Source organism: Oncorhynchus masou, chromosome 9 (assembly GCF_036934945.1).
Source record: "Oncorhynchus masou masou isolate Uvic2021 chromosome 9, UVic_Omas_1.1, whole genome shotgun sequence".
In the NCBI taxonomy this organism is placed as follows: domain Eukaryota; kingdom Metazoa; phylum Chordata; class Actinopteri; order Salmoniformes; family Salmonidae; genus Oncorhynchus; species Oncorhynchus masou.
Genome location: NC_088220.1, coordinates 63284836 through 63303227, shown reverse-complemented (window position 1 = coordinate 63303227; position 18392 = coordinate 63284836). Strand labels below are relative to the sequence as shown.

The following is an 18392-nucleotide window of genomic DNA, read 5'->3' as shown; positions in this document are numbered from 1 at the left end:
CGTACCATTCCACATCACCCTTTGTGTAACTTCAAATGTTTTACTTTGGAGAAAAGAGTTCCCCAAACTATTCTAAACAAGTGAAAAAAGACAGTATCCTTCCTGAGGGACATTTGAGTAACGGAGGTAAAAGCTCATTTTCCCCTTCCCTAAACTCCACATTGAACATCATTCAAGCTGAGAGCTACAGCAAACTCCTGGCACCATATCAAAGCAGGGCAAGCGTCTGCCTTGCTTCCTCTCCCTCTGCCCCCTTTCCTCTGTTCCCTCCATCTCTGGAGGTGTCAGAACAGAGAGGGAGGAAGGGAGGGAGGCGACCAGGAGGGCTTTGTGTGTTGTAATCTGATGGGGCCTGCTCCTCACACAGCTCTACTGTGAAAAGTCAATTCAGACTATGATGCATGGTGGGTGCTCAGCATGAGACTAAATAAAACAAGTGAAACACGGTGAGGCAAGACATTTCTCTCAGAAAAACTTAAAGTGCTGAGAAAGGCAGGAATTTCAGACATAAATTGCACCGTTTCATCAAGGAAGCAAGAGTTAATGTAACATTTACTGTAGTTTCAGACAAGTGAAGGTATATGCCCACGAGACAGCTGAGCCAGGAACTGTATCTAGTTTGGTCTACTGTATGTGCTACAAGCCTAGCAGAATGACAAAATGTGGATGAAAGTGGAGAGCTCAGTAGGTGATGCAAACACTCAGACATACAACTACATAAAGAGTATATATAGCAGCATTGTGAAGCAAGAGGTAATAGATAGTATTTTATTTTAAAAGAGAAATTGAGAAGCACTCATCAATCAACATATTAAAACATTTTTGCCATCTAGTTAATCAAGCTTACGTGATGGCGCCTTAAAATAAATACTTTAAGAACGAAATACAGACACAATATATGTGAGATCCAAACGAAACAAACAAACCAATTATTCAGATTCAGAAGAGATTCAACTTTAAAAACTGTCCATAAAATCCCCAAGCTCAACCCTAACTCTTCAACAAAAAGTTGTATTAAACATTTAAGTACTTTGCAAAATACATAATCTTACAAAATGTTTTTTTTTAAACTTTAAAATCACTGTAAAATATTGGCTGGTATTATAACAAGAAACCAGTTATTTTCATGTAGAATAAAAAAACGACAGAATGTGCTTCTGCATTTTTTACATCAGTATTATTCACATATGTCATGAATGTTTGATCAAGTCCTCCACTACGGGTGTTACTGGTCTGATGGAGCCTATGACAGTTGTATTGCACATGGCTGCTCCTCTTCAACCTCTCCTTATGGCAAGCGTACGTGCTGAAGTGAAGATGCACGCTGGTGGCCATGGTAACAAGCAGCGCCACACTATTAAGATGCAGTCTTTTCCGGGCACCCGCACGTCATTCTCAGGAGAGGATCAAGGCATAAAGCATCTTCCAGACAGCGCCTATGCCCACCTGGGCTGAGTTAAAAACAATGAATGCACTTCAGTTCACAGCCCTCCGTTAAGCTAATTCACTCCAATGTCTTTCTGTCTATGACACCTTATTAACAAATGTTGCTCACATTTTTCAAATATAAAAAGAATTTGGTTCCGTTTAACAGTTCCTCCACTGCAAAAAAGCCCTCAGTATCAAGGGAGAAGATTTCAAGAATACAGGTTACAGTACACAAATGTGGTCCACGTTGTATCGCATTGACAGATGCATGCTTTTCTGTTGATGTCTTGAGCTCATCTCTCCCCAACCTACATACCAAGACCTCATGGCTTTCCCTTCACACTTAAGTGCACATGTACCATATCACCCCTTGACAGGACTGAGTGGATTCAATTCTACCCATTCAAAGACCGTCATACTGTACATTAGCATCTTTGACCAGCAAAGCATAGGAACCCATCTAATGTATCTATCTTCTCAGGACCCCACAGGAGATGTATTTTAGAGGCTTATAAATCTGCCTGTGACAAATTGTTTTTGTCTAAAGATCATGATCCTCTCCTTCTAAGCTTTATAGAATGTGCCAAATTACAAATTGTAGACAGAGTGATAGAACAGTGACAAGAAGAAACACACTTAATTCACAGCTGTAATATTGTTTGCTGACAAAGGGCTTAACAGCAATCTCAAATTTGCTAACCAAGAGCTTTGAATTTGTTAAAGGATCACTGGGAGATACTATAAGAGCATGTAAACAAACGGCAGTTGGGCTTGAGAGTGTGATGAGCTTCTTCCACTGGCCTGAGCTTTGCCCTATTCTTTGGACCGCTCGTGATTAGATGGGATGGTTCAAACCAGAGCCAAACATTATTTCTAAGTGCAAAGGCTTAAGAACGCCTTCCAGCCCCAGAACATCTCTCAAGCATTTCTTAATATTTACATCTGTGCTGTAGAAAAACAACAAAATATAACTTAAAATAAACTTTCTAGGCACTGTCGATTTCCAAGGCTTTTTGTTGCAGATTGAGAAGAAAAATGTTAGAAAATAAACATTTACAAATAAGAATCAGAGAGTGATGGTTTCTGCAGACCTAACACTTAGAATTCTCTACCATTTAAATATAGCGGGATCCTCCAGTCCAGTCCTCCAACACAAGCCAACAGACTAGCAGCTCCTACAGTGGAGTGGCTATATGGATATGGACAGTCAGTCAGTGTCTAAAGAATAAGTGTGGTAAAGTTCTCAAGGTAAGTGTCATATCAGTCTCAAGCCTATCTTTCACCCTCCCGTCCCTCCCGTCCCTCCTGATAAACCAAAACCAGTTATCCCTCAGGCCATGATCTTCTGGGGGATCTCTATAGAAGCCTTGAGGAAGAGGGAGTTGTCTCGGACATAGTTCCTCTTCTTGATCTCGTCGTGGGAGATGAACTTGGGGTAGCCGAAGCCCAGGGTGCTCTCATCCAGCGAGTTACGGGTGCTGCACGGCTTCTGGAAGTTCTTCCAGTTGGGGTCAGGGTTGAAGGTCTCTGTGATGTGTTGGGGCTTGGACAGCGACGGGTCGCTCTGGTCCATGATGGAGAAGGTCACCTTGTATGAGAAGGGCCACTCGAGCAGGTTGTCATACTCCCCCGGCAGCACCCGGATGTAGATGGACAGGTGCGAGCCCTCCCCACTGCCGTTACCGTTGAGAAACGCAGACACCTGCAGCTTGTAGCCGTAGCGATGGGTGTAGAAGGGAGGACTGAAGAACTCATGGTTATTCCGAAGCTTGGCCTCCTGGAGTTTCCGGGAGTAATCGCTGAGCTTCCAGATGAGCACTCCATCGTTGCTGACTGACAGCTCCTCCATCTCCCTCCGGAGCTCAAGGATCTCCTGCCGCTGGCGCCCCACCAGGCTGCACATCATGGTCAGGTGGGACTTGGTCGTGTCCTCCAGGTGACGCCCGATCGCCAGTTTTGGGCACTGCAAGAAGAGAGGAGAGACTAGTTAGGGAGAGGTCACTCACTGTGTGTAGCAAGGAGGGTGAAACTCTGTATAGTACAAACGCTGTATAGAAATATGTTGGATTTAATAATGTGGCACAGCACACTAGATTGTTTTGTCTGTTTGAGTTTCACATTCAAGCCTGTGGCCGTCTGCTAATCAGCTGCTCTTTTGAGAGCCCTGCCATACACATTTGTGTTTGGTGTACTGAACATCTGCACGCTTGGTTGTACTCTCTATCCTGATGCATTTTGTCAGACCATCTGCATTGCTATGGACTGAGCTTTCCAAACGCCCATTTCAAACTCAAAGCATGAAGCCTGTCTGCTCTGACTCTGGGAGCTCTCCACATTTTCTCAGATTGACGTCAGTTTCATAAATAGACTAAAATGCGCTGTCATAGCAGAGAAAACGTGTGACTCTCATTAAAATAGAGCCTAGAGGCAGGACAGGCAGACGGCTCTGTATGTTGACGACAATCATCCCCTTGGACATAAGTTACAGGGTTTCAACTCAACTGGAGCATGAAGCATAATAATCCAAATATAATTTTGGAAATATGCACAAAAAACTATCCGAGAGTGGAAAAATTATTAAACGTGACATCAATAAAGCAGTGGGCAGTAATGAAAAATAAAACTATGCCTCTTGCAAAAAGCTAGAATCAACGTTTTTCTCTTTGAGGGTCTGAAGTAATGAAAAGCAGCTAGAGAGCGGCAGGTCAGCCTTACCCTGTGTTTGCAGCCGGCATCTTTGAAGGGGCAGAGGATGAGGGCACTGCCACAGTTCTCCTTCACGTGATTGGCCAAGTCCTCCCGGGCTATGTTAGGGGTCCCACACTGGTTTGGACATGCGACTGGAAACCGAGGGCAGTGGTACTGATGGTTCTGGAGGGTAGAAAAAAGTTATTACATTTATTACATTAATTTGACATAGACAATGCACATCAATCAACATTTCTGGAAATCTACCAGATTTATACAGCCAGATAGATAAAAAATATATTGGGAAAAATTTTAAATCATGTATCATGCAAGCATCTTTGCCACCAATTAAGAGAAAGAGCATCGACAAGACAACATGAAGCCCTTTGCACAGCAAAATCACTGTATGAGTGATTAAGAAACGCAGTGTATCATATCATATCATAATGGCTGTCTATTAAAATGTATGAATGAGATAAACGAGTTGATTATGGAGCTGAACTCATAAAGCATGTGCTCTGAGAGGGAGACATGATGAATAAACTGTGGGTATGAGAGGAGAGTGCGAGTGGCCGGTCGCTGGGCTGAGGACAGGATGTGTGCAGAGAGGTGACAGGTGCTGCCGGGGGTGGGCAATGCCAGCACAAACAGCAGCAGGCACAGCGGGCTGGCACAGAGTAGTGGGCACCATGAAAGCCAGTGTTCATGCAGCTGTGGGCCCAGGGCCATCCCGCTCTACAGAGACTGAGAACCCTCCTTCATCCAGGACAGACTGCACTGTTCCTTCATCACACACAGTGAAATAGGGGAAGGACTCATAACAAACCTCCGGAATAAACCTTCAAAACACTTCATTCTCACAGGTCTGAGTTTGGGCACTAATTTAGGTCTGGCCTTGCAAGCAGTAATACAAATACTACATTGATGGAAAATAAAATGTAGCCATTAATCAAGTGAGACAAATGTGATTGTAAAACAGGATATGCAGGAGAATGTAGGGAAGGAAGAAGTCCTAGAGCTTGTTCGGTCAGAGGAGGTGTGTTGATGTTGTTGACTAACCTGAATGGTGTCGAAGACAAACTCCTTGCCACAGTACTTGCAGGGCTGCGTGCGCTTGGGACACTCAGCCAGACTGTGCTGGGACAGGAGGCGGCGCATCATCCGCGCACCACACTTATTCTCACAGTACACACTCTCCTGGGGACAGATACCCTGATGGTTCTGGGAGAGAAGACAGGACACACACACACACACAGGTCACAACACAAGCAGAGACATCATCACAACCAACTAAACTACCAGCAAAACTACTAGTAAAACGAGCAAGCTTCCAGCACAGTTTATCATTATTGTGACCCGTTTCAAGAAGCTAGTCGTCGTATGTCACACGTCACTACTTCACAGGAGAGGCATTTGAAAGTCAACTTAAAAAAAATCTACATTATTTTATTTTTGCATAAATGCTTTCTGGAACATGTGAACTTTCATGTGTCTTAATAACAAATGTGTATGCCATCTGTAAATACAAATACAATTGTTAAATTACGAGCCTAGTTGGTTTAGCCATGGAAAAAGACAGGAACCGCTAGCCATGATTGGCTGAGATGGATGGGCTGGACATGCCAAAAGATAAGTTTGGATTGGTCTGCCATGTAGCGTGCTTCTGTGTATAACATGAGCTGCTCAGTATGTGTAGATAATCCTTGCTACTGCTGCTTTAATGAAAGATATCATGGAGAACTGCAAAAGTTCTGCTACTGCTCTCAACATTGCTGCCCTGAATTTAATAGGCGCTTTCAATAAAGATCAGTGGGAAAATATGGGATCGACTACTTTCTTTTAAAATTGTTTTTCGTATTCTTTTTACCCCCTTTTTCTCCCCAATTTCGTGGTATCCAATTATTAGTAGTTACTGTCTTGTCTCATCGCTACAACTCCCGTACGGGCTCGGGAGAGACGAAGGTCGAGAGCCATGCGTCCTCCGAAACACAACCCAACCAAGCCTCACTGCTTCTTAACACAGCGCGCATCCAACCCGGAAGCCAGCCGCACCAATGTGTCGGAGGAAACACCGTACACCTAGCGACGTGGTTAGCATGCATGCGCCCGGCCCGCCTCAGGACTCGCTAGTGCGCGATGAGACAAGTATATCCCTACTGGCCAAACCCTCCCTAACCCGGACGACGCTAGGCCAATTGTGCGTCGCCCCATGGACCTTCCGGTCTCGGCCGGCTGCGACAGAGCCTGGGCTCAAAACCAGAGTCTCTGGTAGCACAGCTAGCCGCAGTGCCTTAGACCACTGCGCCACTCGGGAGGCCTCCTGATGGACTACTTTCTGGAGAACGATCGTGCCATGCTGACTCTCTCGGACTCTGAAAATGAATCGGACGATGAGGAAATCCCTGATTTAGGTAAAAACCTAGTCTTCTGATGAAAGTAATGGGGAAGAAATAGAGATCAGTGTTGTTGTCATGGAAGAAGTTGACTAAGTTTTGAAATCAGTGGAATGCCCAGTGGAAGCAGAGTACAGTATGATTGCTAATGCAAAGGAAGTCGAAAAGAGAACACAGGCGGCTGTATACTGGTAAGAATCTAGCAACATTTTTAGCTATCTTTTGTTTTCTAATTTGGTCAGAAAGTAATTTTCGTTGCAAGTTATAGCAAACTGTTAGCTAGTTAGCTGGCTGGCTCACTATTTAACGTTAAGTGTATGATCTGTGTTGTAATATTATTTGTATCTCAGAAAGCCATTATCATTGCTAGTTATAGCCTAATGTTAGCTAGTTAGCTAGTTAGCTAACATTGAACTTAGTTGGTTAACTTTAGCTACCTGCAGATTCATGGATGGTGGCTAGCTATGTTTGCATCACTAGTAGTATTGGTTGGGATTATGTGAATCCTTAACGGGTGGGGCAAATACCATGAATAACTGCTCACGTTGCATAATACATTTAGAAATCTGTTATTCAATTATTGCACCCACACTGCTCGCACGCGTCAACGAGCGTCTGCGTTGCCAAGGGCTAAAATATGAGTAATTTCTATTTCTGACGCAGATCGCGCTGCAAGTCCTGCCTCACCCATTTCCTACTGGGTTTATAGAAGCAAGTACTCACGTGCCATCTCCTCATTGGTTATACCCATGTGGGTGATTGAAAGACGAACTGTGTTGCTGGTCGTCGTGGTAATACTATGAAAGTTTAGATGCCAATCATCATATAAGTTCAAAGATGAAAAAGCCTGGAAGGAGAAGAGATGACTAGAAACAATTCTTTTGGCCTTTTATATGTGTGGATTAATTGTCGGAGTAGAGGACCTAGTGCATTTCAGGTAAAATAACAACTCAATGTTTATATCCAGGACAAATTAGCTAGCAACAGCAAGCAAGCTAAAGAGGACAAATTAGCTAGCAAGTGCAAGCTAACTAGCTAAATTGGCATAAATGTTTAATGCTTTTTGACCTGTCCCCAATTTAATGTAATTAGTTCAGAGTTTGTTTTGATATTTTAACCTGCGTGTCGTGATTGCGTTTGGTGTAGGTGGACAAAATGAATTTATGCACAATGGCGCACGCAGGCAGACGGTTTGGGTTCCGTGTAAGGCTTAAGAGGGTGTGAACGATGCTGAATGGGTGTAGTCAAAGAAGAGCTCTCCAGTAGGTGTACCAAAACATTCAAGGGCCAATTTTATGATCCCACTGCCACTGAAAATGAACAACTGACTTTCCTATAAAAAGCTGGAGCCATATTAATGATTCTATTATGGTGGAAAGGCCACATTGGGCCTGTATAAACAGAGGAGGGGCAGCCTGTAAACAGTAACAGAGGTGTTAGTGAGAGGGAGAGAGGCTAACTTTAACTCTGAGGCACCACTTCTCTGGACGGAGAGAAAAACACAGTATGAAAGGTGCACAGTTCTACGTCTCTCCCCTCACGCCAACAAACGTGTTATTTCTAAATACACTGCCACCATCAAAAGCTAGCGTAATTTACATACTTGGCTTCCTGGAGTAGACACTACAAAGACTACTATTCACTCAGTGAAAAATGTGGCCTTAACCAGGTTGTTTACTTGCTAGTGCTACTCTGTAAAAATAGAAAAAGTAGGTCTCTGCTTGTTGTTGTTTATTTACCTCATAGGCCTCCCCGGTGAACTCGCTCCCGCAGAACTCACACTTGACCTTGCGCTTGGGGCAGTCGTGCTGCAGGTGGTCGGGCAGGTCACGGCGCGTCAGCTTGATGGAGCAGCGGTTGGGGCAGGGGATCACATTGAAGGCGCAGGTGGAGAAGTGACCCTGAGGGAGACGGAGGGAGGTGGGAGAGGAATGTGTCAGCAGCAAGACACCAACACGCTCTCTCAGCCTGCATTTAGCCAGGCCTGCGCTAGCAGATAACCCAACACACTGGAGGCACAAGACACAGGGCTATGGTCATAAAAAAGGTATCTTAGACAGGATGAGAGAGGGAGAGGATGAGTGAGAGGTAAAAAAAAGGTAAGAAAGCCAGGCAGGCAGCTACTGACCTGGAGCTGCTTCATCTGTCCGGTCCAGCGACAGCCCTCCTCACTGTGGATGCAGCGGATGGGCAGAGCCAGGATCTGCTGCTCCAGCTCTGGGTCAGGGTAGATCTGTAGCCATGACACAACCATGAGGACATGATCAGCACTGGCTCACAGGTATAGATATGCCTTGTCCAGCCTATCTCATGTTTCTGTAGCATGAGGCAGGTTGACGTACAAGTACACTGCCTGTACAGGAAGCTATCTCCTTAATACTGACTGCAAAACACAGGCATCGGGTCACACTGGGATAACTGCAGTATAAACCCTGGATGGTGTGGTTATTTTATGGGGACAGTGTGGGGGAATAGTGGCCGCACCCAGGGCAACACTCAAACTAATATAGTGTGTCACTGATTAAGACAAAGGGTGTTTCCAGCAGTTAGGAATGATTATCATGTTGATGCCTAACTAAGTGTATTAATAATATAATGAAGCCTTGACAAAGAGGGTCTTAGCGACCAACAGCAAATTAGCAGAAGAGGAAGTTCAAAGTACTAGTTCTGGACATGAATGACGAATGAATCAGTCCCAAAATTAGGAATAACAATTGAACTTCTGTGAACACAAGAACACATACTGCAATGTTTATGGAATTATAGTTCATGAAATGTAGAAAACATCAGAGAGAGAATTAAAGTGGGGAAGGAGGGAGAGAACACCCCATAGTCACTGATCAAAAAGGATGAGGTCCTTCTCTATCCAATCAAGCCAAATCTGCTCCCTAAAGAACAGTATCCTCTGGATTTACAGATTTAGGCCACACAAACACACACACGCTCTCCGTGACAACCCTTGTGAGGCAGCACTGCATGAATCTCAGTCCATATGTTGCCCAGACTGCCTCTGTCACACGAGGAGAAAAGGAACTTCCTCAAAATGTCAGAGCTGTCCCTAAAACAAATAACAGCTCAACTGTAGTCACACGCCTTCATACGAGAGGCGGTCTCTTTCTCTATAGGCTAGGAATCAAAACATTGAGATACTATGGTTTTACCATAGCCTAAATGTTTTTTTAGACATAAATAAGTACTCTGTAAATGTTTATGTTCTCGTCACCCTATTAGAAGGGTAAAATTATAAACGGTAAGTGTGCAGTGGAATTGAAAAGGGTCCAGTGAATAATACATTAGGGCCAAAAGTAGATCTGAGGTAAAACTTTTCCCTCTCCTGACTTGGCAACATTTACTGGTCCATTAACTTACATGAACTGTTATGTCATCTCAAATAAAAGTTGTGTGCTACAGTAGTTTAACTAGTGAGGATGAATTATATATCACATTCACCATGCTGTAATGAAAACTGCCTTCAAGTCACCAAAATATAAAGTAGAGAAGAATCTTTCCATTTGAAAAGAGCTCAGCACTACGGCAGAGAATGTGTGTGTTGCTCCCAGTCTGTGATGTGTGTTGTGTGTCAGGTTGGGTACTATGACAGCAACAAATAAAGAATAGGTTATCTGTGCAAATGGACCAATAAAGCAAGTATTGTATTGTGCTACAGAACAGCACTGTCTCTTACAATGTACTGCAGCATGTACGCAGCATAATAATGCATGGTGAGTGATTGAAGCAGATAACTGCAATACTATTTCCTACTGGAAATCACATGCTGAGCCAAGATGACAAAGAAACCAAATCCTCTAAAGTAAACCTTAACACTCCCTTATTGTTCCAGCCTGGGAGTCTGCGGGGGACTGCAATAAAGACCTTTTAATAACATAGTCCCTGGAGGATCATGGAACTAAAGCTGTCTGTCTGTCTGTCTGTCTGTCTGTCTGTCTGTCTGTCTGTCTGTCTGTCTGCCTGCCTGCCTGCCTGTCTGTCTGTCTGTCTGTCTGCCTGCCTGCCTGCCTGTCTGTCTGCCTGCCTGCCTGCCTGCCTGCCTGTCTGTCTGTCTGTCTGTCTGCCTGCCTGCCTGCCTGCCTGCCTGTCTGTCTGCCTGCCTGCCTGCCTGCCTGCCTGTCTGCCTGTCTGCCTGCCTGCCTGCCTGCCTGCCTGCCTGTCTGTCTGCCTGCCTGCCTGCCTGCCTGTCTGTCTGTCTGCCTGCCTGCCTGCCTGCCTGCCTGCCTGCCTGCCTGTCTGTCTGTCTGTCTGTCTGCCTGCCTGCCTGCCTGCCTGCCTGCCTGCCTGTCTGTCTGTCTGTCTGTCTGTCTGCCTGTCTGCCTGTCTGTCTGTCTGTCTGTCTGTGCGTGTGTGTGTTTTGGAATAGACAGTCAGCTGCAGTCTCACAGCAGAACCCATCCCTATACATTACTGACGTTCTGCTTCCTCTCTTTGACAACAGGGCCATATTTAAATGACATGTTGCACTGCCTGGGTGAAATGAGAGCATTATTAGAATTGAGATGTGTTCAGGGGAGGGCAAGTACAGGGACATAGTGTAATGAGATGTACCCAGGGAGCTGGACTGTGTCCCAAACGGCACCCTATTCCCTATATACTACACTACTTTTGGCCAGGGCTCACAGGGTTCTGGTAAATAGAAGTGTATGATATAGGGAACAGGGTGCCATTTCGGACGCATCTCTAGTCACCAGCAGTGTGTATTTTACAGGTGACTGGGAGGCTGTGAAGGTATCAGTAAATATCAGTGTCTGACAGGTGTGCAATGAGCACGTCCTCCCTAGTGGGGACCCTTTGTACTGCTTCTCTGTCGTGACTACAGTCTCCATAAGAGCTTCGCTAGCGCTCGCAGCTCGGCATAAGCAGCGCTACCCCACTGACCTCACCATCTCACTGGACTGCCTCTGAACTCCTAACACACTTTAGCATGCTAATGTTCTAGTATAGAGCATGATGGGCCTACTGTATGGGCAATTCATTAATTCATGGGAAAACTAGCCAGTGAGACTGTACAGTAACTGAGATGATGAATTAGTGGTCATTGGTGTTTTAATTCCTTTGTTAAGCGTTAAGCTTGGGGTCCTCTCATGCACAGAGCAGAATTAAGTCCTTATCCTTTCGCTGCACACTCTGGCACAGTGGGGAAATCAAGTTTGTGAGAGAGTCATTCTTTCATTACGAACAGACTGCCACCATACACCCCCTGTACAATCTGATTAAATGCTTAAAATAAAAGACGGAGTAAGAAGCCAAAAGTTTAATTAAAGAGATTTAGATGTGGTATTCTTTCTCTGGACCGGGATGAAGAGTTTTAGGAGAGCGACTGTTTTAGTGATTTTGCCTCTCTTTTCTGTCAGATCAACGCAATACCCTGCTTTTCTCCAGCAATGCAATACTTAAAAATATACCACAACCTTTGACTTTGGCTGTTAGGCTGGAGAGTGCTTTTACCACTCCCCAGCCACTCTCCGGTTGTGTAATCATGTCTGCCCATTTGTTTTTCATGGGGACTGTATAAAACTGTAAAACTTCCATGTTGACAGTAGTGTGCAAGAGTGAACTGTTTTGTGCACTGAGAAACGGACTGTCATCAACCCTGACATTCCAAGGGGAATGAGTAGCCTGTGGTCCTTCGTTAGCGCAATTAGTGGGCCTATACGAGGATGTCTAGCTAGCTGCCTGAGCCCTCTGTCTGTTGGTCTATGGGTCTGGGGTAAGGGACATGGTGACTCATGTGCCCTTTCTGTTCCCCAAATGGCACCCTATTCCCTATATAGTTCACTACTTTTGGTCAAAAGTGCCATTTAGGTCACACCACTTCAGATTCACAGTTAAAATAAGGCCTCATCTCAGCCTGACCAGGACGTGGTACAACACACAGATTTACATTTATAATACGTGTGTTGTGTGGGGAAGTTACTGGGTAGCCCAGAGACATGATTTTGTAAGAAGGAGCCCATCAGAAAGTGAGGGTGAATTCTGTTGATTGGGGCGTGTTTGTAGGCTTAACTATGGTTGTAGGCTTAACTATTGGTTAACTGGCACACAGATCGTATTCAAACTTGAATGGGTGGGACTGTCAGGGACATTTGAGAAAGTGGATAAGTGAGTTTTAACCGTACCTTGGCATAGTCCAGGGGCAGCTGGTCCTCTGGGCACTTGAAGACCCCCTCACTGTAAGACATAAGAAGGAAAGGACACGTTAGTAATCATTGACAAGCCATTTTTATGACCAGGTACCACTCTCCTAAGAGGTCAACACATAGTGCCCTTGCCTCTCCTACAGTTGCCTTTAAAAAGCACCCGCACACCCATTCTCTGCTCTCACACACCCATCCCAACCACACTGCACCGTACAATAAAGCCAGCTTAGTTTCTCTGAGCCACTAACTTTTATGAAGTTGCCCTTTCATGTTCCCTCCCTCCAGGGATTTATTTCCACAAATTCACAGTTGTATTACTGGAGAGGAAAAGAGAAGACGTTGCAGGCTGATCTGTCTCTCTATAAAACATTAAGGGCTTCTCTCCCCCGCCCCTACCCCTCCCTTCCTCTCTCGCTGTCATGTCAAAGGTGTTCATTTTTACCCCTCTTTTTAAAGGCAGGGGGATGACAATCTGAGCGTGTGTGAAGAAGCTTCCTGCTTCCTATAAAGAGCAGGAGGCCGGTAACTTTGTACCCTCCCTCCCTTCTCTATTTTCTCCAGCGGCAATAAAACCCTAATTAAGATCTGAGATCTCTGGTTTTATCACACAGGCAGCGCCAAAAATGAAACACTCACTGCCTGCCTTGATTTAGCTGCCTTTTACCAAGGGCAGGAAGAGATGGGTGGCCTGCCATGAGATGGGTGGCGGTGGTCCTCTGGTAACAACGCAGCACGTCCCCAGTCCTGATGCCACCATGAAATATTCACTCTCGTAAATAATACAGATGACGTCAGTAGTGTAGGCAGGCAGTGGGGGGAAGCTCACCATGTTGAGCCCATAGATGTACTATGCAGTAGATCTACAAAGAAGGTGCTGACAGAGCAACTTTGCAGTATTTTGTTTTTTGGGGTTATTTCTTCCAAGCATTTCCCTACCCCTGCAATAACATCTGCTAAATATGTGTACGTGACCAATGACATTTTATTTGATTTACAGCGAAGCGAGTCAATAAGTGACACAAAGAGCAACTTTAAAAGGGCCATCAGTGGTAGATCCCCTGAGATTTTGCCTTGCGAGAGTACAGGGGAACCGAGTGCAAACTGATTTTACATGTACAATCGCGTGAAAATGTCAGCAGTCAGACATCAACAGTGCGCTAAATGAATGGTAGACGAACGGGAAATTCACATTCGGTGCGATGTGTGCACCCCTTAAAGAGACGTGTCTGTAGTGAAGTGGTGGGCTGCAGGCCCCCTGCTGAGCCATAGTGGTGGCTGGGACATGGATCAAGAGGGTCAGTCAGTCAGTGACATGAGATGAGAATGTACTTCCCTTTCCTCGTGGCCCAGTGCACATATATGGGATCGTAATGTAATTTTCATAGGCCGCAGCCAGGCAAGAATTTTGCAACAATTGATAGAGGTACTGTAACACTCATGGTGAAATGCTCCTTTGCTTTGCATACCTTTTCATTGCCCACCGGTGTGTGAGGGGGACTAAAATAACCTCAGTGTTTTGGGTTGAAGCCACAAGGCCCTGAAGCTCCATCTGTCCTACTATCACCATGTACGAGGTAAACAACAGAAAAAAAGCTGACCTCTCCATTCTCTAAAGTACATTAATAGATTAATAGGAAAACAAAGAGCCCGAAGGGGGCAGGGAGGGCAGTGGTCTCTGCTCCCAGGGTCCTACAATGGGTGCCTCCCATTATGGGGACTACTTTTGCACTATGTAGGGTATAAGTTGCCATTTGGGATGCATACAACGTCCCTATTGACCAGAGTCCCTGTGGCCATTGTTACACCCTGGAATCTAGTTGGCCTCAATGTCAATTGACAGAGCTTGAGGCCCCCAGGCAGTGGGGTGGTGGTGGAACACATGTGGTGGTGGAACACATGATCAGTGATCATCCTGCACTTTGCCCCGGCTGGGCTGCCTGGCCTGCCTCTCCAGCTGCTGTGGAATCAGCTGCATGCAGAACAACAGACCAGAGGGATGACAGGGGGAGGGAGGGAGAGAGAGAGAGGGAGGGAGGGAGGGGGAGGTTAATGCATTACGAGACGACAGTAATTCCAGTCCATTAGGGTCACTCTGTCAGAAGGGAGCTGGAGAGCAATTAATAAACAATGCATCTGTAAAAACAAATCTATCGATCACCAGGTGGAAGAGCCCAGTCAGCAGAAAATCTCATATGTACTGTGAAATAATTTACTAATCTCCATGATTAGAGCCTCATATATTTGATGTTGATTAGAGCCACAGGGCCGGACTGCATGACGCAGAGCTGTGGGCTACATCCCAAACAACACCCTACTCCCTATATAATGCACTATTTTTTTTACCAGGGCCCACAAAAGTAGTGCACTGTATAGGGGGCCATTTGGTACGTGGGGCTGTGTAGTGACTCTTCCCCCATAAAGAGAAAGGAAATAGGAACAGACAGAAAGGGGTTCCTTGCTGGACTAGACAGGGGAGGTGTAAGCAGCGCAGGAAAGAAGGGTTTACAGGGAAAGGACCCACCCAGGCTGCTCCTCTGCTCTGCCTGACACAGAGGCAGACAGTCGAAAAAGGGTAGTCACAGCCTGTCAGGATGATTCCCTCCCTGCTTTGCAGAGAACGTCCTGCAGCCACACATTCATCTGCTTGGCCCGCTGTTCATAATGCTCCCCGACTCTACAGCCCGATTGTTTGTGGAGCTCACTGCCGCTTTGTGACAGCACATTAGCAGAGAGGAGGGGGCATTGGATTAATAATAGCTTCTATACAAGTCTTCCCCTTCTCTTGACAAACCATTTCTATGACTACTTGAAGACCTTTTTACAGTGGAGAGTAAGGTTGCACTAATGACTGTTCAATGCCCTTGACTACTTCAATGCCCACCTCCAATCACTCAGCACTGTGAGAGGATCAACAATATTGTTATTGTAACACTGAAAGAAGGGAAGATGACTTTGCATACATACAGTACAGCTTGGTCACCCGCAGGGACCTTGCACCCTGTCCACTCACAAACCAACGGCATTACTGATACCAACAGTTTCACTCCAACTAGGCTACAGTTTCACAGGAGACAAATATGTGCCTACTACGATACACAGGTCAGAGATAACAGTGCCTGACTTGAACACAGCTCTCACAAGCAAAGTCAATGATTATACAGGGTGAGTGGCTGATAAACTACCTACTAACCAATCACTCATGTTGGGAAAGCACTGCAGACAGAACTGCTCGGTAACCACATAGTGTGTTTAATATAATCACCACATTAAAATGTCAATGGGTTCCCACCCTTTCCCTGTCTCTAATACCGTGAGAGTAGCCTAGGCTCCACAGCTGTTGTGCTGCAGTGCAGGGAGGCCAAAATCCGATCCAGCAGGCCCACGGACCAAAACAGCAGAAGGCTGGATGAGTATGCCTCACACCTAATTACATGTTCAAAATCACCCCCTTATCTGGTCAGACAACAGCCTTCTCCCCAGTTCTAATTAGGGTCATTTCCCCTCCATGGGTGAAAGTCCCCCCCCCCAGCATTACCCTATTATTTTCCTGTACCCCCCTGACCCATCCCCCTCCCCAGCCCCTAATTGCACCCTCTCTCTTGCCCTCAAATCCTCTTGTAGGCCCTGAGAGCAGATTAAACAGCCATCCATTGAGCCCAGTGATAAAGTGAGGACAGCAATCACAACACTGTACCGTCACCCTCCATATGCCTCGTGACAAGCAGACGGCCGCCGAGAAGAACAAGACAGGCTGCAGACAGGCTGTCTAGGGACAGTACAGTACAGCCACCACACACAGAGAAAGCTGCCATGGAGACCCCAGACCCTAACCAGGTTTAAAGGGCATGGCTGTGTAGAGCTAAACAAACAACTCTGAGGGAGTTTATGAGAGTTCTGGAGAGCAGGACGTCTGTGACCTGTTAACGTCCAAAAAAGAGTTCTGCTATTGCTGTGAGAGGTTGACTTGCGTCCCAAATAGTACCCTATTCCTTAAATAGTGCACTACTTTTGACCAAGGCCCATAGGCCATTTGGGACTCAGAGGAGGTATTTTCAAACTCAGAGATCTTATCAAGACACTTGACTGGGTTGTCTGGCAAGTAGATGTATCAGGCCTGGCTTGCTTGTCTTCTCTGGAAGCTTACACCGAGGTTTAATGTTCATCCTCATGCAAAATCATTTTATTTTGAAGTAAAGAAGTGGATTAACTCTTCTACACAAACAAGATCTTAAATGCCATCAGTTCCTTTTATTCAGGCTTCCTGGCTTTCAGTCTCCCAGCTGATCCCAAGTCCATGCTTCTGCTACCAGAATGTTGGGGAAAACAGGAATCTTGTTTCATCTCAGCAGGAGATTCTTAATCCCCGAAATCCAACTGTTTTTTGTGTGTATATGAATGTGTGTGTGTATATGAATGTGTGTGTGTATGTGTTATAACTGACATCAAACCCAACAGTAATGAGGCTGTCATTATAACTGCCCTTTACAAGCCCGTTGACAGACTAGCCTCCTGTCCAGGAGGTGTACTTGAAACATGACCCTAAGGGCCATTCTGGCTTGCACAATATAATATATGCACAATAAACCTATCCTATGCAATGCTGAAGGGGAGAAAATGTAAACCCGTTCCAGTTGAATTAAATGGCCTGTTGTAAAACTACATTTTCTGTTGTTTATACGATACCTAGTAGTAACCAACAACAGATTGGGAGATTTCTTGCTGATGTTAGTAGCAGTTGGAGCTAATGAAAGGACTCTAAATCACAGCTCTCCTTCAAAACATAAAGAGCCTCCATCACATTTGACTAAATACACTACATGACCAAAAGTATGTGGACACCTGCTCATCGAACATCTCATTCCAAAATCATGGGCATTAATATGGAGTTGGTTCCCCCCTTTGCGGACATAACAGCATCCACTCTTCTGGGAAGGCTTTCAACTAGATGTTTGAACATTTCTGTGGGGACTTGCTTCAATTCACCCACAAGAGCATTAGTGAGATTGGCCACTGATGTTGGCCGTTTAGGCCTGGCTCGCAGTCTGCATTGCAATTCGTCCAAACGGTGTTCGAGGGATTTGAGGTCAGGGCTCTGTGCAGGCCAGTCAAGTTCTTCCACACCGATCTCGACAAACCATTTCTGTGTGGACCTTGCTTTGTGCATGGGGGCATTGTCATACTGAAACAGGGAAGGGCCTTCCCCAAACTGTTGGGGAAGGTCACGAAGTTGGGAAGCACAGGATTGTCTAGAAAGTCATTGTATGCTGTAGCGTTAAGATGTCCTTCACTGGAACTAAGGGGCACAGCCGAACCATGGAAAACAGCCCCAGACCATTATTCCTCCTCCATCAAACTTTACAGTTAGCACTATGCATTGGGGAAGGTAGCTTTGACCTGGCATCTGCCAAACCCAGATTCGTCCGTTGGACTGCCAGATGGTGAAGTGTGATTCCTCCCTCCAGAGAACACGTTTCCACTGCTCCAGAGTCCAATGGCGGCAAGCTTTACACCACTCCAGCCGACGCTTGGCATTGCGCATGGTGATCTTAGGCTTGTGTGCGGCTGCTCGGCCATGGAAACCCATTTCATGAAGCTCTCGACAAACAGTTCTTATGCAGACGTTGCTTCCAGATGAAGTTTGGAACTTGGTAGTGAGTATTGCAACTGAGAACAGACAATTTTTAATCGCTTCAACTCTTGGTGGTCCCGTTCTGTGATCTTGTGTGGCCTA

The 18392-nt window shown here is 45.6% G+C and overlaps 1 protein-coding gene across 1 annotated transcript in view; it reads right to left on the bottom strand.

The window, feature by feature from the left end:
* Positions 1 to 754: 754 nt before the first annotated feature.
* Positions 755 to 18392, bottom strand: part of traf4a (tnf receptor-associated factor 4a) — a 54049-nt gene continuing 36411 nt past the window's right edge. Inside the window, exons 2-7 of the mRNA XM_064974865.1 lie at positions 12641 to 12692; positions 8638 to 8742; positions 8249 to 8410; positions 5176 to 5337; positions 4144 to 4299; positions 755 to 3391 (exon numbers count right to left, since the gene is read on the bottom strand). Coding sequence (XP_064830937.1) covers positions 2759 to 3391; positions 4144 to 4299; positions 5176 to 5337; positions 8249 to 8410; positions 8638 to 8742; positions 12641 to 12692 — 1270 coding nt within the window. The 3' untranslated portion in view covers positions 755 to 2758. The remainder of the gene's footprint in view (positions 3392 to 4143; positions 4300 to 5175; positions 5338 to 8248; positions 8411 to 8637; positions 8743 to 12640; positions 12693 to 18392) is intronic.